At 42.9% G+C, this 27972-nt stretch overlaps 2 protein-coding genes across 3 annotated transcripts; one reads left to right on the forward strand and one right to left on the reverse strand.

Annotated features, from left to right (window-relative positions):
* Window positions 1-351: 351 nt before the first annotated feature.
* Window positions 352-22367, reverse strand: LOC110521839 (protein ABHD8). Of its 2 annotated transcripts, none has more exons than XM_021599752.3 (5): window positions 22079-22367; window positions 2527-3298; window positions 2261-2431; window positions 1917-2133; window positions 352-1841 (listed from the first exon to the last, which is right to left on the reverse strand). In XM_021599752.3, the coding sequence occupies exons 2-5, from the start codon at window positions 3288-3290 to the stop codon at window positions 1641-1643; spliced, it is 1353 nt and encodes a 450-aa protein (XP_021455427.2). In that variant the 5' UTR covers window positions 3291-3298; window positions 22079-22367; the 3' UTR covers window positions 352-1640. The 2 variants fall into 2 exon arrangements, with proteins under 2 accessions (XP_021455427.2, XP_021455426.2); XM_021599751.3 differs by lacking the exon at window positions 22079-22367 and adding an exon at window positions 7214-7579.
* LOC110521840 (DET1- and DDB1-associated protein 1) lies at window positions 21718-25731 on the forward strand. The gene is made up of 5 exons (XM_021599753.3): window positions 21718-22069; window positions 23456-23536; window positions 23633-23684; window positions 23857-23918; window positions 24128-25731. Exons 1-5 carry the CDS (start codon window positions 22061-22063, stop codon window positions 24230-24232), a joined length of 309 nt encoding a protein of 102 aa, XP_021455428.1. The 5' UTR covers window positions 21718-22060; the 3' UTR covers window positions 24233-25731.
* Window positions 25732-27972: the final 2241 nt, after the last annotated feature.

Here is a 27972-nt window from a genome sequence, read left to right on the forward strand (position 1 = left end):
AAATTCACTAAAAGGACGTTGGTGGCGACTTATGGTAGACAAATTAACATTCAATTCTCTGAAAACAGCTCTGGTGGACAGTCCTGCAGTCAGCATTCCAATTGCATGCTCACTCTAAACTTCATATCTGTGGCATTATGTTGTGTGACAAAATTGCACATTTTAGAGTTGCCTTTTATTGTCCGCAGCACAAGGTGCACTGGTGTAATGGTCATGCTGTTTAATCAGCTTCTTGATATGCCACACCTGTCAGGTGGATGGATTATCTTGACAAATGAGAAATACTTACTAACAGGAATGAAAACAAATTTGTGCACATCATTTGAGAGAAATAAGCTTTTTGTGCATATAGAACATTTCTGGGATCTTTTATTTCAGCTCATAAAACATGGAACCAACACTTTACATTTTTGTTTACATTTTTGTTCAGTAGTTACATGACGGAGAGCTTGCTATGTGGTATTGAAGAATTCTCCGATTTTACAAACATTTTTGGTGTACCATATTTTGGTGTACCAATAAACATTTTCATAGCTTATATCACTTTTACCTGAAAAAAAGGTAAACAATCATTGTTCAGCATAGTTTTGTAGAGGAATATGAATAAACAGCAAGAAAAATAATCCTTCTAAAAAGGGCCCAAAACACACATTGATATCTACCAGTTTGTACTTCCCAGTTAACCAGCAGCCAAAGGAAACATTTTTGTTTTTCCCATAAAATACACAAGAAGACTTTGTAAAACAGTCACACATTGGTATTTCCCCTGTCCCTCAAGTTGTTTCTCAGTAGACAAAGCAAAACATTGTCAATGTCAAGAAATGGCTTGTCATTTGCAATGATTCTGACAGGGAAGTGCGTTTGAATAATGCATTTAAATACATTGGAGTTGGCTCGTTCTCAAAAAGCAGCATTGATGGTCGAACATCATTTCAAATGTCTCATTCAACTTGAGTCACAATGTTGTGAAGTTTCAAATATTCAAATGTGACGAAGTGGTCAGAAAAAAAAGAAAGTTGGTTCTGGTGTTGCTTGTCACAAACATTGGCTAACCTTTGGCTTGAGTAGTATAACAAGCGTTCTTCTTGGCTAGTTATTGTCTTGTGTGACTTGACCACTTCCAATACATTCTCTTCCCTCTCTGATCCACCCTTGTTTTGACATTTCCACCCATTGTGCAACTAGAGGTGTACCACACGCAACACACAAAACCAATAACATTATCAGGTCCACCTCTACAACTCAGCACCTCTTCAGCCCCACGCCACCCCAAGGCACAGTCAGGGATCAGTCACTCAATCAGAACAGGTCAGAACAATACAATAGACCTCCACGGTCAACGTCATTGACGTCCATCTATCCGTCCCTCCTCACCCTCCCTCGCATCCCTCTTGTCCTTCCTCTGATGTAGTGCAGTGGCTCAGACTTAGACCAAATATAGACCCATCTGTCCCTGTGTACTGTGTTCCACCTCCTCAAATCTCAATCTTAAACCAGCCCAGACCAGTTCAAACCGACTCAAACCAGCTCCCTGCACCCGAGGAGACACGCCTAGCACTACCAGCCATGGTAGACAGTACACATCACTGGCTGTGCAAGCTTTGATTGGAGTCAATAACACACATCCATCCTTCTATGGGCTACTTATTCTTGGCTTGGCTTTCTGAAGTTGCTCCCCCGTTGGATGCATTGGCGGTTTCAGATCGTGGTTTAGATTTAGGAGCGGAGTCTGGCTCCCAGAGGAAGAACTCGTGCAGGAGGGTGTTGACGCTCTCGGGACACTCCATCATCACCATGTGACTGCCCTCATTGATTATCTTCAGGAAGGCCAGCAGCAAGATCTGAGAGGAGGTAGAGAGGTTAGATTAGGTTTAAAGAAAGGGTTAAAGTTGGCGTTTAAAAGGTTTCTCTCTCACCTCTGCCATGCGTTGATCCTCCTCCACGGGCACAAACTTGTCGTACATGCCGTGCACCAGTAGGATGGGCACAGTGATCTCTGCATGGTACACCTCGTCGCCCTCTGGCCAGTACTGGCCACTCATCATGGCACGCAGCACGAAGGAGGACACGTTGAAAGCATTGTTGTCTTTCAACAGCTGCTTCTCCTTTGCACCCTGATGGGCAAATCCAGCCCTGAGGGAGGCAGAGGAGAGAGTGAGTAGGATATAGGATATCATACTTGAACGTCATAGACGGAAAGATATTTGTACTGAAGTTTGTCTGTATGGGAGGGAAGACGCACACACTCTCCCGCTCTTACTTGAGAAAGCTCCAGGAGAGGCAGGGGGAGAGGCAGTGCAGGACGCAGGTGGGCAGGTTGAAAATGGAACAAAGGCTGGGCTCCAGGGCTGTGGGGCCTCCTCCGTTTATCATCACCACCTTGTGGACCTGGTCCGGGTACTCATGGGCCAGGAATGTACAGAATGACACACTGTACAAAGAGAGAGATGGAGAGAGTCTGGGAGAGCAAAAGGCAGAAAATACAATATGTAGTGTCTATAACTAACACACTTCTGTCTAACTCACCCATAAGAATGTCCGATGAGAATGTTCCTTTTCCGTGCATATCTCTTAAAGATGGCCCTCATGTCCTCGGCCAGGGCATAGAACGTGTATGCCGCCGCGATCTGGGGCGCCGAGCTCGCCCCGTGACCTACCAGATCTGGCACGATGACCTCATAGCCCAGACGGAAGAAGAAGTCCAGCTGACTGCCCCAGATGTCCAGCGAGCCGCCCACACCGTGCACAAAGAACAGTGCCACGTCCGCGTGTGTCCCCTTACACGATGTGATCTTCCTCTCGCTGTCGATCACCACTGTGCGCTTGGGCTTCCGCCGTCGCTTCCGGGGCTGCTGGGTCAGATCTGGAGCTGTTGCTGCTCCCCCTGCCCCAATCACTGACCCTGTCTTGTCCACTTTAGTGTCAGAATTGGGAGTTGGATTGGAAGGTGGGTCTGCGAGCTCTACCTCTACTGTACAGTTGGGTTCTGCTTCTCCGTTCGGAGCATGTAACCGCTCCTGTTTAACCGCATCCCCCAGGTTTTCTATCAGTAGCTGTCCGTTACGATACACTGTGATCTTCCTCTTGCAGTGGACGCTTCCCCCTGGCCCGCTGGGCTCTTCCTCCACCTCCCGTTCCGGAATGACATGTCGGACCCTCAGGACGCGACCTGGTTTGACCTCCACAAACTCGTAGCCGTCAGCGGGTTCTGAGGTTTCTATGGGAACCACAACGTTGGCCGACTTCCCCGTCAGGCAGCAGAGGAGGCCGTCCATTAAGGTGGTCAGCATGGCTGCCCCTGGATGTTCACACACATAGACATAAACATGAGTCAATTGTATATGAATAATGAAGGCAATAACAGTGTCTGACAATACATAGTACATAGCCGGCTGTTTCACTATACATATACAAATATAAAGAAACACGCACCCACTCACAGCATCCACACACAAACACATGCTGCCAGGATAATCCCTATTCTAAAGCCGTTAGGGGTAAGGTTAGACTATGTGAACAGAGTCCACTCTTAGAATCCCAGCACAACAGAATAATGAGCGCATAATATATCAGGAATGGGAGAGGAACTCCTTTGACACGTTGGTGACTCGTTGAAACCACCGAAACGTGACCATTTTCCTTCAGACGTGGCTGATAAATAGGCTCTTCTATCAAGCCTCTTTCCCTAGTGAGGCCTTAGAAGTATTAATAGAAAGGGGGGACCGTAATAGCCCATGGCTGAGATAAAGCCGGCTACAGTGTGCCCATGTGTGCCCCCTGTGTCTTCCAGTATTATTACACTTCATAGGACCCAAGGCCTGGGGTGAATATTGTTGAGGCTACAAAGCAAGAACATGTGTGTTTGTTTTGATAAGCAAAGTAAATGACAAACTTTGGATTTCATTGCTGATGCTGTTTTCCCAACTACTGTTTTTTAAAATTTAGAATACTTAAACAATGATTCTGTGATTTTCAGGCTGTTCCAATCTGATTATGAAAAATTGGGTATTTGGGAGTGGGACTGCTCTGAATGAAGCGAAGATGACATGCGTTCACAGATGTTGCCCACACAAACATAAATCGGGCTCAGGACAGCCCTTGTAAAGGGATTGGGGTGTGGCTCTTCTTTAAGATCCCATTTAATTCAAATAAACTATTCTGAGTGGGCAGCATCTTGGCTTTTAACATAGACTTGTTACACTGTTTTCACATATTGACAAACAGCTGACAAAATGTTCCCGACAAAAGAACAAAACAAAATCAGACAAAACCAGATTGTTACAACTACTGACATTTATTCACACTATGTCCTCTCGCTGTGTTCCTAATGTATTATTTCCTGAGCAGCAACTCTTAAGATAAATAACACTTATCAGACTGGCAATAGCAGAGAGAGTCAAGCTGGGTCTGTCTCCTGTGCTATTAGTCTTTGTGCTGCTCTCCTCTCCTTTCTTTCCTGGGAAAAGAGGGATGTACACCCCTTTCTTTCTCTCCCTCCAGACACACTGCAATACGCAATATGTTTGTCTATCTATCCTTTCTAAAAAATATATTTTAAAAATATGTGGTTCTCCATAAACAATTCTTTCAACTTTTGTGTTTGCAATAGAATAGAATAGAAAAGGCCGGATATGTCTTTTCTTTTGTGGTTTGATGTTGGAACCAGACGTTCTTTTTGTACAACTGCAGACTTTTCTACCTCAGCCCCCACTGCTCACTGTGGTTGGATGAGGATTATAGGAACAATGTAGCATATAACTCCACTCCTCTTGTTCTCTCCTTTTCCCCCTCTCTTTTGCTTACTTGCACTTCCTCATCCCACACAGTGTTCTGTGGTGCTGTGTGTTGTGTGATAAGCTGTAGGCCTTGATGTCTGACACATCAGGTTTGATCTATTGAAAAAACGTGTCCCTCGACTACTGTGGCGTGGCCCTCCATTTTCTCTCAGCGTCGATTCTGACAGGGGCATGGCCAGCATGTAAAGACCCTGTCCTGTGTTTTAAAGGTAAACCTCTTATAGGCTACCTAACTTACCATACACTTTACTGTTAATAACTAGTCCATTTCAGGTGTAATTTTAGGTAGAAAACTGATACACATTGCGTCCCCCTCCATAAACGACTGCCTTTAAACCACACCTACCCCTCCTTTTCATAGCAGTCTCCCTCAGTGCTCATATATATTATTCAATAACCAGGAGTATAGATGCTATATGTTTAAATTATTCATAATTCCAGTGATTCTTAAAAACAGACTCAGTGTCTCGTCACTACACACTGAATGACAAATCACTGAGTGGGACCTCTTCCCATAAACGCCACAAACTGCAACCGCGGGCTTATTTGTGGTGTAGCACACAACGGTTTTACATCTCTCATATGTGGTCTTATCTGAAATAATAATAAAGGATTCGAAGGTACTGCCACCCACTTTCTTGGCCAATAACGCTGTTATGATGTTATCGGCATAACACGGCACTGGCTACAAATAGCAGAAGTCCCACACACATTCTTCGCGTGCACACTCATTAAAATCCCCCCGCTGTCTACCCACTGAGGAACAAGAGTGTAACTTTTTGGCAACTACAAACAATTTCAGCAATTGGGTCAAAATCTCTGGTCCATGTGCAAATGTAGTCAATCCTTCAAAATTGGCCAGTAATATCTGCAAGGCTAGCAGTAGCAACACACCGCCTTCCTGCCAATGGCGTAGCTAAAACAGTGTTACATAAGCACAGATCAAAGGGTAGTCAACTCTGCGTAGGGATTGGCGCTTAGAAAAGAGCAGATAGCATCAGATGGATTAAAACACATTATGGCCTGTGCTGACGGTCTCGGGCCTGCTAAGGGTCAACAAACACTAACAATAATCCTCCTTCTTCTAGGTGTGACTACGGGCGTGCTTCTGTTCTGCACGATGCAAAGTGGCATCCTTAATATATCAAGGTCACAGTATTGTGTGATTGTATGCCGTTCTGTCCTTCAGCGGTCATTGCCTGTTCATGTTATGTATTATGTCATATTTTATGTTTTGTGTGGACCCCATACTAACAATGGCTCCAACTTCTGTGGATGAGTGTCAGGACAATTGATTTGTTGGCTCATGGTGAGAGTCATAACCATGAGATGTGCATAGGCTACATGAGATCAATAGATACTTTAAAAATGGTGTTGAAATCTGATGCTAAGCGGACTCTAAATTCATGTATACATACATGTTGTATATTCTGTACTAAATCAGAGGCGAGACCAGCCATGAGAAAAGTTTGAGGAGTTGATCAAAATCAGAGCCTATTTGGTACTAAAAACACAATAATTTCTAAATGCTGCTGAGAATGTGTTCAATATCCTCCAATGGACTGGTGTCAGCTGGAGGATCCAATCAATATCAGCTACTTTACAAGGCAACACATCACATGACCTATCACTGGGTGACATCTTCAAATCAATACACAGGATAGGTGCTTTGTCTTGAATACAAATAATCAAAACAATTGGTCACAAAACCAATCAAATAGGATATTGGTGTGACATTAAATACAAAAGACATCCTGAGGTAGTCGGGAACATTATTTTCATGACGATGTATTAATAATATATCATCCAAGCTTATTTTGAAACCCTCAACCACTACAATATAATCTCAGGAATATCATGCAATAAGAGGGCTGTCCAAAGGACAAATCCTATCTGGGCTCTCATGAATCACATGTCAATAATTAGGTCATATCACAACTGAAATGAATCTAATATCATTTATTGTTATTAGTTGGATACAACAATATATATATACATTGTTGGCTATCTAATAAATGAGGTAGTTTATTTGCTACTGTTCCGTTTACTATAGGTCCCCTTCCATAGAATGGAAAACCACAAAGCGTGCGCACTGCCTTTTACTTCTGAATGGATCACTGACGGAACATCTGAGGCAGCAAATATACAGCAAACACCAGAATGTTTTTCACCTTTTGTTCACCAATTTTCAAGATGCATTAGATCAGCCATACCACTTTCCACAGAAGTAATACCACATCCCCATTTTGGTATTTGATTTAGGCTAATTACATTCTGAGAATTTGTTATGCAATTGGTTTAGTGTATCTCCCTACTTTCCCGGTGCGTTCTCTTTTTGCCTTCTGTTGACACGAAATACAATTATAATCATACATCAGGCTTCATTCATATACATTCTCAACAACGAAGAATCATACCTTATTATTGTCGAAGTCCACAGGGGTAAAATTGTTAGATCATACGCGTCTTCCTCGGTATACTGCGTCTTGGAAGCAGGCGCGCTATAATCTGTTGCAGCCAATCCAATAATCTAATCTAATTGGAGTCAGCAGCACTGTTCTCAACCTCAACATTCTTACCCGTTAGTTTACCTGATAAGCTACTAAAAATGAAAACCAAGGTGCATTATCAATTCCATTGCATATTGGACGTGCCCGTGGGCGCATAGTGGATGCGCACGCCAGGTGTCTATCTACATGTGCAGGTTTTTAATCCATTGTAAAGCGCACCGTTCACTCTTTTTCCAACTGTTCCCTGGTCCTGTGACTGCCTCTCTGGAACCTGGTCTCAGAGCAAAACGTATTATATTTGACTAAAATCCGGGTCACTCCGTTTAGTATGAAATGTTACTTTACATTAGGTTACATTACATTGGCCCTAGCAATGTAATAGCAGTCGTAAAATATAAAATGAATTGTAGGATGTATAGTATCCTATATCTTGATCACATTTGACCTGTTTAGTATGATACATTACATTTGACTACTTCAATGTGATATGCTAAGTTTGACTGCTTTAGTATGATATGCTATGTTAGGTTAGGGTTAAGGTTAGGAGTTAGGTTAAAGGGTTAAATTTAAGAGTTAAGGTTAGGGAAAGGGTTAGCTAACATGCTAAGTAGTTGCATTGTAGCAAAACAGTAGTAAGTAGGCAAAAAGTCCATATGGCAAGAACAGCTCAAATAAGCAAAGAGAAACGACAGTCCATCATAACTTTAAGACATGAAGGTCAGTCAATCTGGAAAATTTCAAGTGCAGTAGCATAAACCATCAAACGCTCTGATGGAACAGGCTCTCATGAGGACTGCCACAGGAAAGGAAGACCCAGAGTTACCTCTGCTGCAGAGGACAAGTTCATTAGAGTTACCAGTTTCAGAAATGGCAGCCCAAATAAATGCTCCACAGAGTTCAAGTAACAGTCACATTTCAACATCAACTGTTCAGAGGAGACTGCGAGAATCAGGCCTTCATGGTAGAATTGCTGCAAAGAAACCACTACTAAAGGACACCAATAATAAGAAGACTTGCTTGGGCCAAGAAACACAAGCAATGGACATTAGGCCGGTGGAAATCTGCCCTGTGGTCTGATGAGTCCAAATTTGAGGTCTTTGGTTCCAACCGCCATGTCCTTGTGAGACGCAGAGTAGGTGAACGGATGATCTCTGCATGTGTGGTTCCCACCATGCAGCATAGAGGAGGTGTGATAGTGTGGGGGTGGGTGCTTTGCTGGTGACACCGTCTGGGATTTATTTAGAATTCAAGGCACACTTAACCAGCATGGCTACCACAGCATTCTGCAGCAATACATCATCATCCCATCTGGTTTGCGCTTAGTGAAACTATCATTTGTTTTTCAACAGCACAATGGCCCAACACACCTCCAGGCTGTGTAAGGGCTATTTGACCAAGAAGGAGAGTGATGGAGTGCTGCATCAGATGACCTGGCCTCCACAATCACCCGAATTCAACCCAATTGAGATGGATGGGGATGAGTTAGATCGCAGAGTGAAGGAAAAGCAGCCAACAAGTGCTCAGCATATGTGGGAACTCATTCAAGATAGTTGGAAAAGCATTCAAGGTGAAGCTGGTTGAGAGCATGCCAAGAGTGTGCAAAGCTGTCATCAAGGCAAAGGGTGGCTACTCTGAAGAATCTCAAATATAAAATATATTTTGATTTGTTTAAAACTTTTTTGGTTACTACATTATTCCATTTGTGCTATTTCATAGTGTTGATGTCTTCACTATTATTCTACAATATATAAAATAGTAAAAATAAAGAAAAATCATTGAATGAGTAGGTGTGTCTAAACTTTTTACTGGTACTGTACGTGTCAAGGTAAGTTCTGATACAAATTTCCTCTGACACAACATCAATGTACATCCAATTCAATGGAAGGAAACATTTAGCACACATACACGCAAGTGAGATCAACTTATTTTGTTTTATCTCTCCTTGGACATTTCCAAGGTGATTCAATAAACATTTCACTTGGTCCAAAAGGGACTGATATTCCGGTAATGGCTAAAACTGGTTTCAATACCATGGATCAATATCAGATTAGGCCATTTCCAGATCTATGTATAAATTGTCCAATCTCATATTGTTGTCAGAGGGGCTTGGGGTGATTATATTCCAACAAAGCCCATAGTTTTATGTAAATTGAAAGCTATCTTATGATAGGATTCTTTATCCCTTACCAGTATTTCAGATTGTCTCTTCAAGGCTGAGTGGTACAAAGAACATTTGTTCATGTCTAAGACTTCTTGTTCTATGATCTCCCAAGGAGTGGGAGTGAAATCGTTGTGAAAAGCCCATTTAAGAGGGTACCTTGCATTAAATGCCAAATAGTATTTACGAATATCAGGAAGGCCCAGGCCACCTCTATTTCTGTCCATTGATCATTTTGAGCAGCTGACTCAAGGGGGTTTCTCTCTACAGAAGAACTTCCTGAATAAAGTATTGAACCTCCAGATACCTCGTCTAAATATTCGGAAATAACTTTTACTTTTTTTTTTAGAAAGATAAGCTTGAACTGTGCTTGGTGTAGGCTAATTGTCTGAACAACAAAATACACATATCTAAGTTTAGCTTTCTTAATTATCCAGAAAATCTACTGTTATTTCTGGGTTGTTTATTGAAGTTAGCTGGCTAACTAGTATACCCCTCTGCTCTGTGAATTAATTAACCCAGCTGTCTCCATGGAGATGGCAGCCTACACATGATACATTGGAAACAGTGTTCACCTCCTAGCAGACACACTACTGATACAGGGGGAATGAAATCTATTCACGGGTAAACAGTTTCTGAAAAGTACAATTTCAGTAAAAGCTAAGTTGTTTCCATTTACACTTGAAAACAGTTGCAATTGTAACTGATAAAGCCAATGAATCCCATTGGTTTCCAAACAAGTCTAACAGGAAAATGCAAACTCCCCAAATCTTCCTCTTTATCCCTATCCTCCTCTAGCTGACAACCACTGCTGATATGGTTTCTATTAGTTTTGTTGCTAAGGAACAGTTACCAAGGGTCCAGGTGCCAGAGAGGTGAGACAAGGCAGACTTCCATACATCAGCGGTGATGGCCTATATTCACAGCTGTGTTTCACATAGGCTTACCACAAAAATAATCATACAGAGCAGCAACATAGGTCTCAAATAAAGTTGAGAAATTCGCTGAAATTATCTTGCGAAGATATTCTGTGATTGGCCTATATCAATTTAGTCATACAGCATCAATGCACTAGCGAGAAATAACTGGTAGGTAAAAGCAAAGTCTGCATTTATGTTATAGATCAATGAGAGGAGACTATCGAGATGCATCATTTCCATCCCTACCTGCCCATTTGTCAACCTATCCCTGGTTTTGGAGTGGGGTTAAAAATTATAGCCAGGAATGGAGAGCCCTCCTCTATGTGACCGGAGGTCACCCTCACAGGTTGTCACTCTCCTCTTCTCCCTCCTCCCCCAGACTGTAATCTCAGCCAACCACCCACAGTTAATATCATCCAAATTATAATCCTACCTGACTTCAAAAGGAATATGAAGAAATGTAGGATGGGACCTGCGGGACTTTTTGAAACATTCCAAATAAAAAAACTAAATTAGGCTTTTGAAAGATCTAAGGGCAGGACTGTTTGTAACAGCCCTTTCACAGACTCATTCACAACCAGACAACCAACCATTCCACTACAGGAGTATCCCCAGCATCCTTCAGGTTGGGAAAAGCTTCCAGGGTAACCCTTCATTTTACAGCCTGTTAGTAGGTAAATACATGGTAGCAAAAAAAAATATGTACCAACAATTTAGTCTTAGACATAGTTACTAGGAACCAAGCAAGTAAGTACTACATATTTAGTATAGGTAAGTAAGTACCAGTGAGCCTACCAGATTAGCTAAATGCCTTCTATGCTCGCTTCTAGGCAAGCAACACTGAACCATGCATGAGAGCGCCAGTGGTTCCAGATAACTGTGTGATGATGAGGCAGCCTATAAGGAGGAGGTCAGAGACCTGGCAGTGTGGTGGCTGGACAACAAACTATCCCTCAATGTCAGCAAGACAAAGGAGCTGATCGCGGACTACAGGAAACGGAAGGATGAGCACGCACCCATCCACATCGCGTTCCTCAAAAAGTTATACAGCTGCACCATTGAGAGCACTGGTTACATCACCGCTTGGTACGGCAACTGCAAGGCACCCGACAGCAAGGCGCTACAGAGGGTGGTGAATACGGCCCAGTCCATCACTGTGTTTGAAAGTAACTCCTATAATTTTTCTTACACAAGCTGTATGTGAAAGTAAATTCGGAGTGAGGTTGGGTTCATGCGCTTTTTTTTTTTTTTTTACCAATCTACCAATAGGTTCCCTTCTTAGTAAGGCATTGCAAAACCTCCCAGGTCTTTGTGGTTGAATCTGTGTTTTAAATTCACTGCTCGACTGAGGGACCTTACAGATAATTGTATGTGTGGGGTACAGCGATGAGATAGTCATTCAAAAATCATGATAAACACTATTATTGCACAAAGAGTGAGTCCTTGTAACTTATTATGTGTGACTTGTTAAGCAAATTTTACTCCTGCTTTTATTTAGGCTTGCCATAACAAAGGGGTTAAATACTTATTGACTCAAGACATTTCAGCTTTTCATTAATAATAATAATAATTTAAAAAAAGCTTTGACATTATGGGGTATTGTGTGTAGGCCAGTGACACAAAATCTTAATGTAATTCATTTTAAATTCAGGCTCTAGCACCAAAAAAATTGGATAAAGTCTAGAGGTGTGAAAACTTTCTGAATGCACTGTATGTACATACAGTTCCTTGCAAAAGTGTTTTTCCTATTTTGTTGCATTACAACCTGTAATTTAAATTGATATTTATTTGGATTCCATGTAATGGACATGCATAAAATATTCCAAATTGGTGAAGTGAAATGAAAAAAAAAAAGTTGTAAAACATTATATATATAAAAAAAAACATGCATATGTAGTATGATGGCCTCCTCTCTTCTGTCTCTTCCTGCCGTGCATATGTATGCACCCTCTTTGCTATGAAGCCCCTAAATAAGATCTGGTGCAACCAATTACCTTCAGAAGTCACATAATTAGCTAGATTGCACATAGGTGGACTTTATTTAAGTGTCACATGATCTCAGTATATATATATATATATATATATATTATAACTCATATATATCAGAAACTTTGAACATCCCATGGAGCAACATTAAATCCATTATTAAAAAATGGAAAGAATATGGCACCACAACAAACCTGCCAGGAGAGGTTTGCCCACGAAAACTTACGGACCAGGCAAGGAGGGCATTAATCAGAGAGGCAACAAAGAGACCAAAAATAACCTTGAAGGAGCTGCAAAGCTCCACAGCGGAGATTGGAGTATCTGTCCATAGGACCACTTTAAGCCGCACACTCCACAGAGCTGGGCTTTACAGAAGAGTGGCCAGAAAAAAAAGCCATTGCTTATAGAAAAAAATAAGCAAACACGTTTGATGTTCGCGGGAGAGTCCCCAAGCATATGTGGGAGAGTTTTGGTATAAAAATGTGGAAAAAGTCAAGGAGTGTGAATACTTTCTAAAGGCACTGTCAATCCGAACTGTCAGCCCCGTTTCGCTTAAAGATAACAAAAGATTAGATAATGTGTCCCACCCTTAGCCTTCTAAAGATGGCCTCCTCTCTTCTGTCTCTTCCTGCCGTTCTCCCCGACTTTCCTCTGTACTTGGAATACATGTCTATCATTTGTGTCTACCATTTGTGTCTCTGTTCCACTGCTCCTGCCATCTCTACCACTACTTCCCATATCAGTAGCTTAGACTCAGCCTTGCTCATTGGCACCTCCACATCCATCTCTCCGAATAGGCTAGTGGCAAGAACCCCAACATTTTGAGATAAGCCTACCGAAGTATAACAAAACAAAAACATGTTTTCCATATTTCTAATGTCTCCCATATATGAAATGGATGGTTGTATAAAAATATTTTACTGCAAAGTGGTTAAATTGATAAATATTGTGTTAAACCCCCTTAACTCCTGAGTGGCACAGCGGTCTAAGGCACTACATCTCAGTCCTAGAGGTGTCATTACAGACACCCTGATTCGAATCCAGGCTGTATCACATCCGGCCGTGATTGGGAGCCCCATAGGGCGGCGCACAATTGGTCCGGGTTTGGCCGGTGTAGGCCGTCATTGTAAATAAGAATTTGTTCTTAACTGACTTGCCTAGTTAAATAAAGGTTAAATCAAATAAATAACAAACAAACTGCAGAAAAATGACTGGCTGGATTGGGGAAGGGCCACAAACTCATGTAACCCAATATTTCAAGCTTTTTTGAATACAAGTAGTCAGGCGTCTACCCCACAAACACAAACAGAATTAGGATATATTATTATATTATGAGTTCCCCAAGATGGCGTAGCAGTAGGACGTGTGTATTTGTCTTTGTCTTATCCTGTGTAAATAGCCAGTCTTTTTTGTATATATCTTAATCTCACTTTCTATCTACAAACTAAATATACTTTCCTGCAACCCGCCTCACCCAATGCGGTACGGATCTGCTATTTTTATTCCTTATAACTGGAACTTCCATCATGAGCTCGCCAGCTAACTAGCTACTAGTCTTTGTTAGCCAAGGTCTTCACCTTTTTCTCTGTCAACAAGCCAGCCTTAACTCGGACAACACCTGCCAGTCTGCACAGCGCAAAATCAACCCAGAGCATATCGGACTGCTTCTCTCTACCATATCACCGGATTCCTGCCGATCTGGATCAATACACCAGATCATTGCAGCTAGCTAGCTGCAATGATTGACTACTGTTAGCTAACGCCTCTGTCCCAAAGCAAGCACCAGCTAGCCTTGATCTAGCCTCAAACTATATACCAGCTAATTCTAGGTACAATACCTAATTTGCCAATTGCCCTGGACCCTTTATTGTCAACACGGAACCCCACCGATCCATCACGACTGGACTGCCAACGTGATCGCCCGATGTGGTCTCAACAGGCTATTCTGTTACGATGTCGCCGAAGAACCCGCTACTAGCCCCAGACCGCTAGCTTTTCTGAACGCTGTGTCCCCTGCTCGCCTAGCGTAGTAGTGACTACCGAATGGCACCCTGACTCACCTATTGCTGCTCTTTTGACCCTATGATCACTCGGCTACACAACTGATGCCCCCTGGACTGTTTCAATAACACAGTACCTCATTTTGTTTACCTGTCAGCCCCAGTCTCGAACTCCGGTCCTGTTTGTACCTAACTGACTCGCTCTGCCCATTCATCGCCATTTACCCGATGTTGTCTTAGCTCTCCTGATCAACACCTGTGATTGCTTTTTGCCTCTCTCTAATGTCAATATGCCTTGTCTACTGCTGTCTTCAGCCCCTCAGTCCCGCTCAGTCCTCAGTCCCGCTCAAAATACCTTAGATAGCTCTTTTGTCCCACCCCACACACATGCGGAGACCTCACCTGGCTTAACTTGTCCCTACAGAGATGAAACCTCTCTCATCGTCACTCAACACCTAGGTTTACCTCCACTGTACTCCCATCCTACCATACCATTGTCTGTACATTATTGCCTGAATCTATTCTACCACGCCCAGAAATCTGCTCCTTTTATTCTCTGTCCCCAACACACTAGACGACCAGTTCTTATAGCCTTTAGCCGTACCCTTATCCTACTCCTCCTCTGTTCCTCTGGTGATGTAGAGGTTAACCCAGGCCCTGTAGCCCCCAACATTACACCTATTCCCCAGGCGCTATCATTTGTTGACTTCTGTAACCGTAAAAGCCTTAGTTTCATGCATGTTAACATCAGAACCCTCCTCCCTAAGTTGATTTTATTCACTGCTTTAGCACACTCCGCCAACTCTGATGTCCTAGCTGTGTCTGAATCCTGGATTAGGAAAAAATTCTGAAATTTACATCCCCAACTACAACATTTTCTGGCAAGATAGAACTGCCAAAGGGGGTGGAGTTGTAATCTGTTGCAGAGATAGCCTGCAGAGTTCTGTCATGCTATCCAGGTCTGTGCCCAAACAGTTTGAGCTTCTACTTTAAAAAAATAGAATAAGTCAAGAGGTATGAATACTCTGAAGGCACTGTAGTTCCTCACTGTCTCTGGCCCACACTCACATACAATGGCAAATCCCATCGAAGGAGAATGCTAAAGAGGTCTGTGACGCTCGCCGCTTTGTGCGATGCAGATCCGCAGGAGAGAGTGGGAAATGGAAAAGACGTTGTCTGTTCTTTTGAGTTTTGATGTAGAGTCTTTACCATAAGATTAAGGTAAGAAGTGTAAGTTATCCCGTGAGAGCGTTTGTTCCTAAAATACTAAAGTGTTTTAGGTGTCAAGTTTATGGGCATGTTGCAGCAGTATGTAGGAGGGAGAGTCCTAGATGCGTGAAGTGTGCAGGAGGGCATGAGACAAAAGAATGTGTAGTTTCAGTGGAGAAAGTTGTGTGTGTTAGTTGTGGGGTTGCCCATGGGGCTGGAGCTCAGAGGTGTCCGGTGAGAGAAAGGCAGGTTGAGGTTGCTAGGGTCAGATTAGTACAGAAAGTGTTGTATGCTGAAGCAGTGAAGAGAGTGGTAGAGGAAGATGGGTACAGGGTGAAGGACCCTGAGATAATTCCTGTGAGTAGGCAAAGACTAACAGAGTGATGGGAAAAATATTTGCATCAGTAATGTAGGTTTCTTGGCATTCATAGCTATGGTTGTCAATTGCACTGCAGAAATGGATCAAAAGTTACAGAAATAAAGGTTGTGGTGGCAGCAGCAGAAATACACTTGGGATTGCGAGGTTTTACTGCAGAACAGCTCAGGGGGTGTTGAGTGGTAGTGTTTTGTCCTCCCAGACTGTTGGGCTGGAGTAGGATTAGATAGGGTAAATAATGGAGTGGTGTTTTTTGTTTTTAGAGAGAGATGGCTAATAGTTGGCATGGTAATTTGTCTTTTTCCCAATTTTATAGTACTGTACCACAATTGAATGTCAGTAGGCCGTGAATGGCGTCACACCCCAGTACATTAGGGTGCGGTGTCTGCACCTTAAATTGAATGCGATCCGCAAACACAATCTCAAGATTTTCTCCAACTGCTAACATCAGTGGAATCTGAGGATGATTGCTGGGACGAGGGTTGATCGGAGCTCCGGTATCAATCGTTGATAAACAAACAATCAAACCTTTCTCTGCGTGGCGGCGGTTCAGCACGGCTGTGCTGTGACTGGGGCAGAGATGGTATGAGATAGTGATAGAGAAGAAAGTCAAACAAGTATGGAGCAAAGCGGTATAAGGGGGATTAGGAAAGAGAAAAGGAAAGCGGGAGAGTAAGGGAGTAGGGTTTTTAAGGGGAGCGAGAGGTTTAAGGAGGCAGAAAAAAATGTTTTAGGAAAGCAACAGTTTCCAACGCTAGAGGCAGAAAGCGCAGAGGAAGTGCGAGATAAGTTGCGAGGGGAGCATAAAGTGATTCTGAAGTTCAGGGAGGAAGGGAGAGTTGGGGCGATGAGTCTGATAAGGTTGACGGCTGTGATAAAATAGTTGATTGGGGAAGTTATCAATGCTAAAGAGATGGGAGCTTGTTGGTTCTGTAAGGACATGGCGCAGAGGGAAAAATCTCTCAGGGTGAAGCAAATAGGGAAGTGTAAGGTGGTGTCGAGCTGCTGGAATGTTCAAGCAGGGAAGCAGTGGATTAAAGGAGTGATAACAGGAGTGTCTGTCAGTTAGCATTAAAGAGGTTAGCAACAACTTGAGAGGTGTTCTAGTGAATGTTCAAAGATTGCAAGCACTAAAGGGGTGGAATTAGGGTCGACAGCCTGTCTATTCTGTTACACATCAAGGACAGGGTACTGCCAAATAAAGTAAATATAGGATATATGAGTTATTATGAGAGGGCGTATGTACCGAAGCCTTTAAGATGTTTTACTGCCAGAGATTTGTGCATGTGGCAGCAGTTTGTAAAGAGAAAAAGAGGTGCCAGGTGAGGAGTGGAGCATAAGTATGGGAAGTGTGGGGATGGTGTATAACCATAGTGTTGCAGCTGTGGGGGTGCTCCTAGTGTGGCATGTGGTGGGTGTGGGGCAATGAAGCAGGCAGTGGAGGTGCAACAAGTGAGAGTGGAGAGAAGGGTGTCCTATGCTGAGGCAGTGAGGGTGGTCCAGGAGAGATGGGTAGGAGCAGCTAGACAGAGTATTACAGGGCAGGTGGGCGGCGATATGGCATACATAGATAAAAGAAAGCTGGTGACGTTCATAGCAGGAGCTATCAATTGCACTGCTAAAGTAGAGTAGCTAAAGTAGAGTCTAAAACAGAGAGGATTCAGCTAATAGTGAACGCGGCTGGGAGGCGTCTGAGAATGACAGGGTTGACATGGGATTGCTTTGATCACGTGGACTGGGATATGTCCCGGATAGCCTCAGACAACAACATTGACGTAGACGCTGACTAGGTGAGCGTATTTATTAGAAAGCGGGTCAGTGATGTTGTACCCAATGTGACAATTAAAACCTTCCCTAACCAGAAACCGTGGTTTGTTGGCAGCATTCCCGCAAAACTGAAAGTGCGAACCACCGCTTTTAATTATGGCAAGGCGACTGGAATCATGACTGAATATAACCAGTGTAGCTATTCCCTCTGCAAGGCAATCAAACAAGCGAAGTGTCAATAGAGAGATAAAGTAGTCGCAATTCAACGGATCAAACACAAGACGTATATGTGGCAGGGTCTACAGTCAATCACAGATTTAAAAAAGAAAACCAGCCCCGTCGCGGACATCAACGTCTTGCTCCCAGACAAATTAAACAACTACTTTGCTTGCTTTGAGGAAAATACAGTGCCACTGACACGGCCCACTACTAAAGCCTGTGGGCTCTCCTTCACTGTGGCCAACGTGAGTAAAACATTTAAACGTATTAACCCTCCCAAGGCTGCCGGCCCAGACCGCATCCGAGCCGCGTCCTCAGCGCATGCGCAGACCAGCTAGCTGGTGTCTTTACAGACATATTCAATAAATCCCTATCCCAGTGTGCTATGCCCACATGCTTCAAGATGGCCACCATTGTTCCTGTTCCCAAGAAAGCTAAGGTAACTGAACTAAATGACTATCGCCCCGTAGCACTCACTTCTATCATCATGAAGTGATTTGAAAGACTAGTCAAGGATCATATCATCTCCACCCTACCTGTCGCCCTAGACCCACTGCAATTTGCTTACCGACCCAATCACCATCACACTGCACACTGTCCTAACCCATCTGGACAAGAGGAATACATACGTAAGAATGCTGTTCATGGACTACAGCATTTAACACCATACTACCCTCCAAACTCGTCACTAAGCTCAAGACACTGGGTCTCAATCCCGCCCTGTTCTACTTGGTCCTGGACTTTGACGGGCCCCAGGTGGTGAGGGTAGGAAACAACATCTCCACCCCGCTGATCCTCAACACTGGGGCCCCACAAGGATGCGTTCTCAGCCCTCTCCTATACTCCCTGTTCACCCATGACTGTGTGGCCATGCACATCTCCAACTCAATCATCAGGTTTGCAGACGTTTGATTACAAACAACGACGAGACGGCCTACAGGGAGGAGGTGAGAGCCCTCGGTGTGGTGTAAGGAAAATAACCTCTCACTCAACATCAACAAAACAAAGGAGATGATCGTGGACTTCAGGAAACAGCAGAGGGAGCATCCCCCCATCCACATCGACTGGACAGTAGTGGAGAAGGTGGAAAGTTTTAAGTTCCTAGGCGTACACATCACGGACAAACTGAAATGGTCCACCCACACAGAAAGCGTGGTGGTCAACGTCAGGAGGCTGAAGAAATGTGGCTTGTCACCTAAAACTCTCTTTTACAGATGCACAATCGAGAGCATCCTGTCAGGCTGTATCATCACCTGGTACGGAAACTGCACCGCACACAACTGCAATGCTCTCCAGAGGGTTATGCGGTCTGCATAACGCATCACCGGGGGCAAACTACCTGCACTCCAGGACACCTACAGCACCCGATGTCACAGGAAGGCCAAAAAGATAATCAAGGACAACAACCACCCGAGCCACTGCCTGTTCACCCCGCAATCATCCAGAAGGCAAGGTCAGTACAGGTGCATCAAAGCTGGGACGGAGAGACTGTCTCAAGGCCATCAGACTGTTAAATAGGCATCACTAGGAGAGTAGCTGCTGACAACATACAGACTCAAATCTCTGGCCACCTTAATAAATGTTATAAATATATTTAATAAAAGGTATCATTGTCACTTTAAATAACGTCAACATATCTTACATTACTCATCTCATATGTATATACTGTATTCTATACCATCTACTGCATCTTACCTATGCCGCACGGCCATCGCTCATCCATATATTTATATGTACATATTCTTATCTTTTCCTTTACATTTGTGTGTATAAGGTAGTCTTTGTGAATTTATTAGATTACTTGTTAGATATTAATGCACTATCTGAATTATAAGCAGAAGCATTTCGCTACACTCGCATCAACATCTGCTAACCATGTGTATGTCAAATCAAATCAAATGTATTTATATAGCCCTTCGTACATCAGCTGATATCTCAAAGTGCTGTACAGAAACCCAGCCTAAAACCCCAAACAGCAGTATGTGACAGGAAACATGTCTCAATCGGACTGTGGAGGGATATGTAGTAATTTCTAGGGACAGATATAGGGGGGGGGGGGGGCAAAGGTGGCAAAGTTATTGAACAGGAATGTGTGGTGGTGAAGGTGTGGTTGAGTCTTCAAGGAGGGTGCTAGTGGTAGTGAACTACTATAATCCTTGTCAGATATTGGACTGGGAAGTGCTGGAGACGGTGGAGGGCCAGAATTGAAATAAGGTGATGTGGTATGGGGATTTTAATGGATGGAAATGGCCAAGTGATGGAAAATCTGATAGTTATTAAAGATATGGTGTGCCTGAATGATGGCCGAGGGACCAGTATCTATGTAGCCAGAGGGAAAGAGTCTGCCTTGGACCTCACTCTGGTATCTAGTGCGATGGCAGGAATCTGTGAGTGGGAGGTATGGGAGGAGTCGACAGTAGGGAGTGATCATTACCTGTATACACAGTTGGCCAGAGGGAGGCGGAGGTGTCAGTGGATGGGGTAGGCAGGTGGGTGTTTGGAAGGACAAAGTGGGATCCGTTTCAGGAGCTGAGTGAGCAGGTGATTACTCAGGTGGATAAGAGAGGGGATGTGGACAGAATGAATAACTTGGTGAGAACAGCATTAGTGGGGGCAGCTACTGAAGCTATACCTAATAGTTCAGGGAGGAGGAGGAAAGCAGTCCCATAGTGGACAGAGAAGTGTGGGGCAATGATGAGGAGTAGGAACACGGCATTTAGAGCACAGAAAGGGACGCATAACTTCCAACATCTGATTCAGTATAAGCAAGCCCAGGCCCTGGTGAGGAGAACTATCAGTCAGGCAAAGGGGTCATGCTGGCGTCGGTTCTGTGGCACCATTGGAAGGGGATGATTAAGAGGATGAGTGGGGTCAGAAGGGAGTGGGGTTATCCAGTGTTGACACGTGGGAAGGATGTGGCAGTAACAGGTGAGGAAAAGGCAGAGATGATGGCCAAATCGTTTGTCCAAGTGCATAGCTCGGCAAATTTGTCAGGAGGGGCTGATTACTGGGGTAGTGATTACTGGGAGTGATTACTGGGGTAGCAGTAAATGTAAAGGTTGACCAACTGAAGGGGAAGATTCCCGGTGTTTGCGGGTGGCGTGAGTGGTGAAACAGAAGAATTATTGTCTGTTCTTTTGAATTTTGATGTTGAGTCTGGCCGACAAAGTGATGTTAGGATTTATACATTTATCATGTTCGAGCTATTATGCCGAATACATTTTATTGTTACAGGTGTCAAGCTTATCGGCATGTGGCAGCAGTGTGTAGGAGGGAGGTTGCTAGGTGTGAGAAGTGTGCAGAAGGGCATGAGACAAAGGAATGTGTGGCATTGGGGGAAGTAGTGGTATGTGTTCGTTGTAGGGGTGCCCATGGACCTGAGGATCAGAAATGTCCTGTAAGAGAGAGGCAGGTTTAGGTTTACAGGGTTAAAGTAGTGCAGCATATGCTGAGGCAGTGAAGAAAGTAGAGGAAGATGGGTCAAGAGGGAGGGATCCTGAGAGGAGTGGTGTTTGTAGTATATACTGTATGTACCAGCACAGAAGGATAGGCCAACAAGTGATATATGTTTCAGTAAGATTGGATTTATTGGTTATCAACTGTACTGCAGGGATGGAAGGTAAGTCACAGAAAATTGGGTTGTGGTGGCAGCTGCAGAGAAGTATTTGGGTGTGCGAGACTTGATATCAGAAGAGTTACAGGGTGTGTTAAGTGTTGGTATAGTTTTTTTAAAGCAAAGTATAAGGGAGTTATACTCCAATCTAGTAGGTGGCGGTAATGCAAACATTTATTGGATGCCAACCGCAGTTAAACCTAGTCGAAGAAGTGCCTCACTGTACTTGCGGTTTTTCATGATTACAGAAGATAAAGTTGGACGCAAGAATGTATACAACAGCGTGCTTCAAATAACAAGTGACTGTGGAGGATTTCATAAACATTGGCTAGTAGACTGGAGAGCAGGTAGCTATCTAACTAGCTAAAACAGCAGTCTAACGTTCGCTGGCTTGATAAAACAGTCCATTAACTTTACCTAGCTACCTGCCACATTATCTATCCAGCTGCAAGATATTGTGCAAAGCTCAGTCTGCGTTTCGTCTTGCGACACAAAAAGGGAACATCATGGACAAGGTAACTTACCGGCAAAACGTTTTGCGAAGAGAAAGCAGCTACCTAGCTGGCAGCTTAGCAAGATAACGTTAGCTAATGTCAGTTCAGTGATCTCATCATATGGCTGTTCATTTTTCAGTTATTTAATTGTATGATCTGAAGTAGCTTGCTCGCTTTCTGTCTTATTGGTAACGTTCATGTATTGCTATTAAATACTTAGTTAGCTAGCTTGTATCACATAACAATGAGACAGATATTTCACCAGATGTATAAATGTGAAGCATCCGGTTGGCGTTTCCACTCACTATCAAAAATGGTAGTGAGAGGAAGCCCAGTGTCCGGCAGTGGGAGAAGATGGAACGAGATGGATTTTGGCCGACATTCTGTTAATATACTAATCGATGAAACATTTGATCTCAATAGTTTTCTGTAACCAAAACAAAAGTATGTTGCAAACAGAGTGGGATTTTTTGTAGACTTTACCCTTTTACAAAGTTTTGTTTATTTATTTTAAATTTGCGTTAAGACGCAGAGGCGTTTCGAGTTATTGTACACGCGCATTTGAGTAGGCGTTCCCCAACGGAAATATGCAAATGTTGCAAGAACACGCCAATTGGATCTCGCTATCTCGTGCGTTTGGGTCTTCCCCCCCTTGCTTGTTCTGCCCACTATGGCTCATTTGTTCCCATTTGAAATGACAGACCACAGCCTATCTTGTTTTAGTTATACAAATCTTTGCTTGTATCTCACCTGCCAGCCAGCAAGCCAGATAGAATCCTCCACTTGTTTCGACCATATGACAGGGAACGCCCAGGGTGTCAGCCACATGGCACCAGCCCCGGTTTCGAGCAGAGGTGTACCCCACCCTCCCCATGGTGTCTTGGAGGTCACTTATTCCAGAACATACAGTCCTTTGCTTCTCTGTAGTTTGAACCAAATGCTGTCAAAGGGGCAGTAAAGCATCCTTCATATTGAACTAACTAGATGTCAACCTAAACTAGCCATGTACCCCAACTCCTCCACTGAGTTGAGCGCAGACTAGAGTTTTTTTTAAATTAACCTCTGATTCCTTCGAGTCACTCTGTGTCGATACTTAAATGTACCCATGTTTGTCCTCTGTTGCGTGCCTTTCGCTGTTTCTTTTTAATAAAACTTTAATTAAATACAACCACCTCAGCGCTAATGTTCATGTGCCAATTGAATTTCAATGTGGAGGAGGTACTTAGCTAACCTAAAACCAGACATGATCGATAAGGCAAGGGATGGTACAGAATCTTGCAGGGCAAGAGGCTTAGTCACCCATGAACTGCAGGACTAGGATGACGCTCTGCAAAATTGGCAACTTTTAGATGTAGTCTACACCTTTGCTTAGCTACACAACACAGACTGAATAATATTTTTCTACAGGCAGATTTCTTAAAGGGTCTCCCTGTTTACAACAAGAGGAATTTCAGCCTGTTCCATGCAGACCCTGTGTGCAAAGCATCGGTGAGCACTTACTCATCTATCAAAACATTTGTAATATGACAGATGAACATCATCAGTCTTGCTCCACCTGAAACGATTTTAAATCACTTTTTACAGAACCGAAGACCGTCCGTGTACCTCCCGACATGTGAGTACCCCTCAGAACAGAGTAAGTTCCTTCATCCTTACAGGAGAGCACATACTTCATCGATAGTCTTTATTTTCTTTGTCTTGGGAAACATGTACTGCTAGAAATGTAAAAATGTATTTTAAACTCAAGCCATTTCCCCTTCCAAAACAACTAAATTATTCCTCATAAATGGATTTATTTTACTTCCTAGTCATTGTCACGGAGAAAACAAATATCCTCCTTCGCTACCTTCACCAACAGTGGGACAAAAAGGTGAGTTGGCGGGGGCTTCCCATTCCTGAATGAATAGATACATTTATGAATAGCAAGGTGTCATGTAAGAGTAACAGATGTGACCTGTAACAGACCAGGAACTGCTTAAAGCATTGTCAGCAATGCTCACTCTGAAACTGGAACATCAACTTTGTAGAGGTTGTCAATCAGGTGAGTGAAAGCACTGATTGTCCTCCTCTGTTGAACAGAATGCAGCGAAGAAGAGGGAACAGGATCAAGGAGAGGGAGGGAGTCCAGCACCTCCACACAAAATTGCAAGGACAGATAGCCAAGAGATGAACGAGGACTCTTAGGAGTGTGTTTGTGCATCTGGAGGAAGCACATGTACAGGCACACAACAGACATGACTATAAAGACATACGAGACACTCACACTTTGACAAACAACCTGAGAAAATGTTCACCCTGGTTTGGGAAAATGAAAAAAAGTGGCTTTTTTTTTGTTGTTACCTTCAAAGAGTTTCCTGCCTTGTCTAGTGCCCTGTTTTCAGCTTCACTCCCTAGCCCTGACCACATGGGGCGCTGCAACATCTTTACACACAGTTTGCAGACCCAATACACTGAACTTCTGCCTGCCACAGCAGGGGAGGACCCAAGGATGTATATAAACTCTGGTTTGATGATGCAATGTATTGGCCGTTGATGCAATGTATTGGCCGTTGAGAGGCTTTGAAGCCACTGGTCGGCCATATTGGCACTCTCCAGTAGGAGCAGTCCGCCATAGGAATTAATGGAATTCAACAGTATTTCAATTAAATGTTTGAAGAACAAAATGACATGCATTTCATTTCACAGTAACCCTAGTACTCAAAAAATATAAACATTTAATGTTTAGCTCACATAATAATTTAAAAGTATGTATTAAAGTGTCTAATAGACTAAGTGTCAAAAACGAATGTGGCTTCCACAATCTTTTTTTTTTTACAATGGAGGATTACCAAGATGGCTGTGCTGAGGCTTCAATACAGTGCCCCCTGTCAGTCATCCAGGGTTTATACACATCATTGGGAAGAACCCTCCCCCTGGACTTAATGTTCAACGTGCATTATCTTCCATTCTGCTCTGGATTTGTTTGTGTTTGAAGTTTGCTGCTTTGTTTTACTGTCAATTTTAGTTCTGAGATGTTAACTAGGACAAGTCAGTTAAGAACAAATTCTAAATGTACAATGATGGCCAAACCCGGACGATGCTGGGACAATTGTGCGCCGCCCTATGGGACTCCCAATCACGACTGGATGGGATTCAGCCTGGATGACAAGTGACTCAACAGTATACTCGCTTAGTTTGAATTTTTGCTGCTTTCTGGCAAAGTATCCCTGTTAAACAAAAAGGATAATATGTCAAGCCAAATTGTTTTAGTCACAGGTGTTGACTACTCAGTTTGCTAGAATTGCTTTTCAATTTGTTTACAATGCAATCGATGGACCCATTAGGTATTTTAAACTCAAAAGTTATAGCACCGGTAGAACAAAGAATAGTAGCCTACATCAATGAGGGGAAGAGAGAAAGTTGTATTCAGTATGAAGACCTACAGTGCCTCCTGAAAGTACACACCCCTTGCACATTCTTCACATTTTTGCTGCCTTAGAATTAAATCTAAAAAGGAATGAAATGGGATTTTTTTTCTCCACCTTGTAGATTATTTTTCAACCAATCAAATGTAGTCCTGTGTTGTCTTTTTATATAGCAAAATTTGAAGACTGCAACTTGTATGTAAATATAATAGCCAGTGCCAGCTGTTAGATATTAAGGTCTTGGCTTGATATTTATCAAAATAAATGACTTTGAATCTGCCTTTTTGTAAAAATTAATACACGTAGCTACATGGATATTATACTAGATGCTGTTATGAAATGTTAAGAGAAGCACTGCTACCCAATGTTTGAAGAAGAAAAAACGTCAAACTTCCCGAGCTGGGGGGGGGGGGGGGGGGGGGTTGTGTGGAGAAGAGGATAAGGGACTTGCCATGGAATGCTAAAATAGGTGCAGTCGCCATCCTGCCTTGTTCCAGAGATTTAGTTGGTACTAGTACTGGTGTACATTCACAACATTGAAGATAAAATAGTCACGAAAAGAGATTACATGATTAATATCTGCTCTGGAGATCGACCGATTTATAGGCATGGCCGATTTCAAGTTTTCAGAACATTCGGTAATTGGCCTTTTTGGATGCCGATTATGGCCAATTACATTGCAATCCATGAGGAAACTGCGTGGCAGGCTGACCACCTGTTACGCGAGTGCAGCGCGTCAAAGGGACCTAGTTGTTAGCTAGCATTAAACTTATCTAATAAAAAACAATCTTCACATAATCACTAGTTAACTACACATGGTTGATGATATTACTAGTTTAACTAGCTTGTCCTGCGTTGCATATAATCAATATGGTGCCTGTTAATTTATCATTGAATCACAGCCTACTTCAACTTCGCCAAACGGGTAATGATTTAACAAAAGCACATTCATGAAAAAAAGCATCATTGCACTATCATTGCACAAATGTACCTAACCATGAACAGCAATGCCTTTCTTAAAATCAATACACAGCAGTATATATTTTTAAACCTGCATATTTAGTTAAGAAATTCATGTTAGCAGGCAATATTAACTAGGGAAATCCCTAGTTAATATTGTGTCACTTCTCTTGCGTTCAGTGCAAGCTGAGTCCGGGTATATGCAACAGTTTGGGCCGCAGCTCCATGCGAACTGTGAGCTAATTTGCCAGAACCTTGCATAGACATTGAAGGTTGTGCAATGTAACAGAAATATTTAGACTCAGGGTTGCCACCCATTCAATAAAATACAGACGGTTCCTTATTTCACTGAAAGAATAAACTTTTTTTCCCCTCAAAATTATAGTTTCCGGATTTGACCATATTAATGACCAAAGGCTCGTATTTCTGTGTTTATTATATTATAAGTCTATGATTTGATATTTGATAGAGCAGTCTGACTGAGTGGTGGAAGGCAGCAGCAGACTCATAAGTGTTCATTCAAACAGCACTTTACTGCGTTTGCCAGATGCTCTTAGCAATGCTTGATGCACAGCTCTGTTTATGACTTCAAGCCTATCAACTCCCGAGATTAGGCTGGCAATACTAAAGTGCCTATAAGAACATCCAATAGTCAAAGATATATGAAATACAAATGGTATAGAGAAATAGTCGACGCATCATAATTCCTATAACTACAACCTAAAATTGGTCGATTAATCGCTATCTGCTTTTTTTGGTCCTCCAATAATCAGTATAGGTGTTGAAAAATCATAATTGGTCAACCTCTAATCTGCTCTATATAATACATTTCTATACATTTTCTGTAACGTTGCACCCTTCAGAACAGGCCCCAGACCTATGTTAATATTTACACTGCTCAACAAAATTACTGCAAATGTATTTTCCAGATGCTGCAATCGAAGTGAGTTGACTTGTAAGTGATGTTCCTTCTGTAGGTCTATTTGCCATCCTCTGACTTTGAAGCATAAAGACATGTTATGCTTTTACTAGACTGTTCTCATTACACATGCTACGCCTTGCCCTGTTTTATTGTGTATAGATGGGTTGGCTGACAACATCATGAAAATTATGGGCGCACATCGATGTGGTCGGAAGGTGCACGTTATGCACGCAAAAATGAAAAGAAGCTGCCTTGTGGGGGATCGTAGGTGGCTTGTTTCAGTTCATATCTTGTTATTGAAGCCATGTCTTGTTTTGACTGATGTCATGTCTATGCCTATATGGCAAAAAAGTAGCTAGCTAGCGAACCAACAACTGTAAAGATGTATTTGAGAGACAAGTGCTCATTGTGCAAATGTATTTGTTTTCAATAAACATTTGGAGATTAAATATAGTTTACTTGTCAACAGTCTAAGCCAACCCCGTCTGTTTTGCCCCATAGATGCGTATGTGCCGAAACAACTAACCTATGTAGGTCAAGCGTGCACGCTGACTTCGGTCGCAAGCTGTAGATGTTTCCTCTGACACGTTGGTGCGGCTGGCTTCCGGGTTAAAAGCGAGCAAAAGTAGCAGTGCGGC

Source organism: Oncorhynchus mykiss, chromosome 4, assembly GCF_057628025.1.
Source record: "Oncorhynchus mykiss isolate SJ-2025 chromosome 4, ASM5762802v1, whole genome shotgun sequence".
Taxonomy (NCBI): domain Eukaryota; kingdom Metazoa; phylum Chordata; class Actinopteri; order Salmoniformes; family Salmonidae; genus Oncorhynchus; species Oncorhynchus mykiss.

Coding starts and splice junctions, on each gene's coding strand:
- LOC110521840 (XM_021599753.3), top strand. Junction 23,537..23,632: donor ACCCTGTGTGCAAAGCATCG/GTGAGCACTTAC, acceptor CACTTTTTACAG/AACCGAAGACCGTCCGTGTA. Junction 23,919..24,127: donor ACCAACAGTGGGACAAAAAG/GTGAGTTGGCGG, acceptor TCTGTTGAACAG/AATGCAGCGAAGAAGAGGGA.
- LOC110521839 (XM_021599752.3), bottom strand. CDS start 3,290: ATGCTGACCACCTTAATGGACGGCCTCCTCTGCTGCCTGACGGGGAAG. Junction 2,432..2,526: donor CTCATCGGACATTCTTATGG/GTGAGTTAGACA, acceptor CTCTTTGTACAG/TGTGTCATTCTGTACATTCC. Junction 2,134..2,260: donor CTCTCCTGGAGCTTTCTCAA/GTAAGAGCGGGA, acceptor TGCCTCCCTCAG/GGCTGGATTTGCCCATCAGG.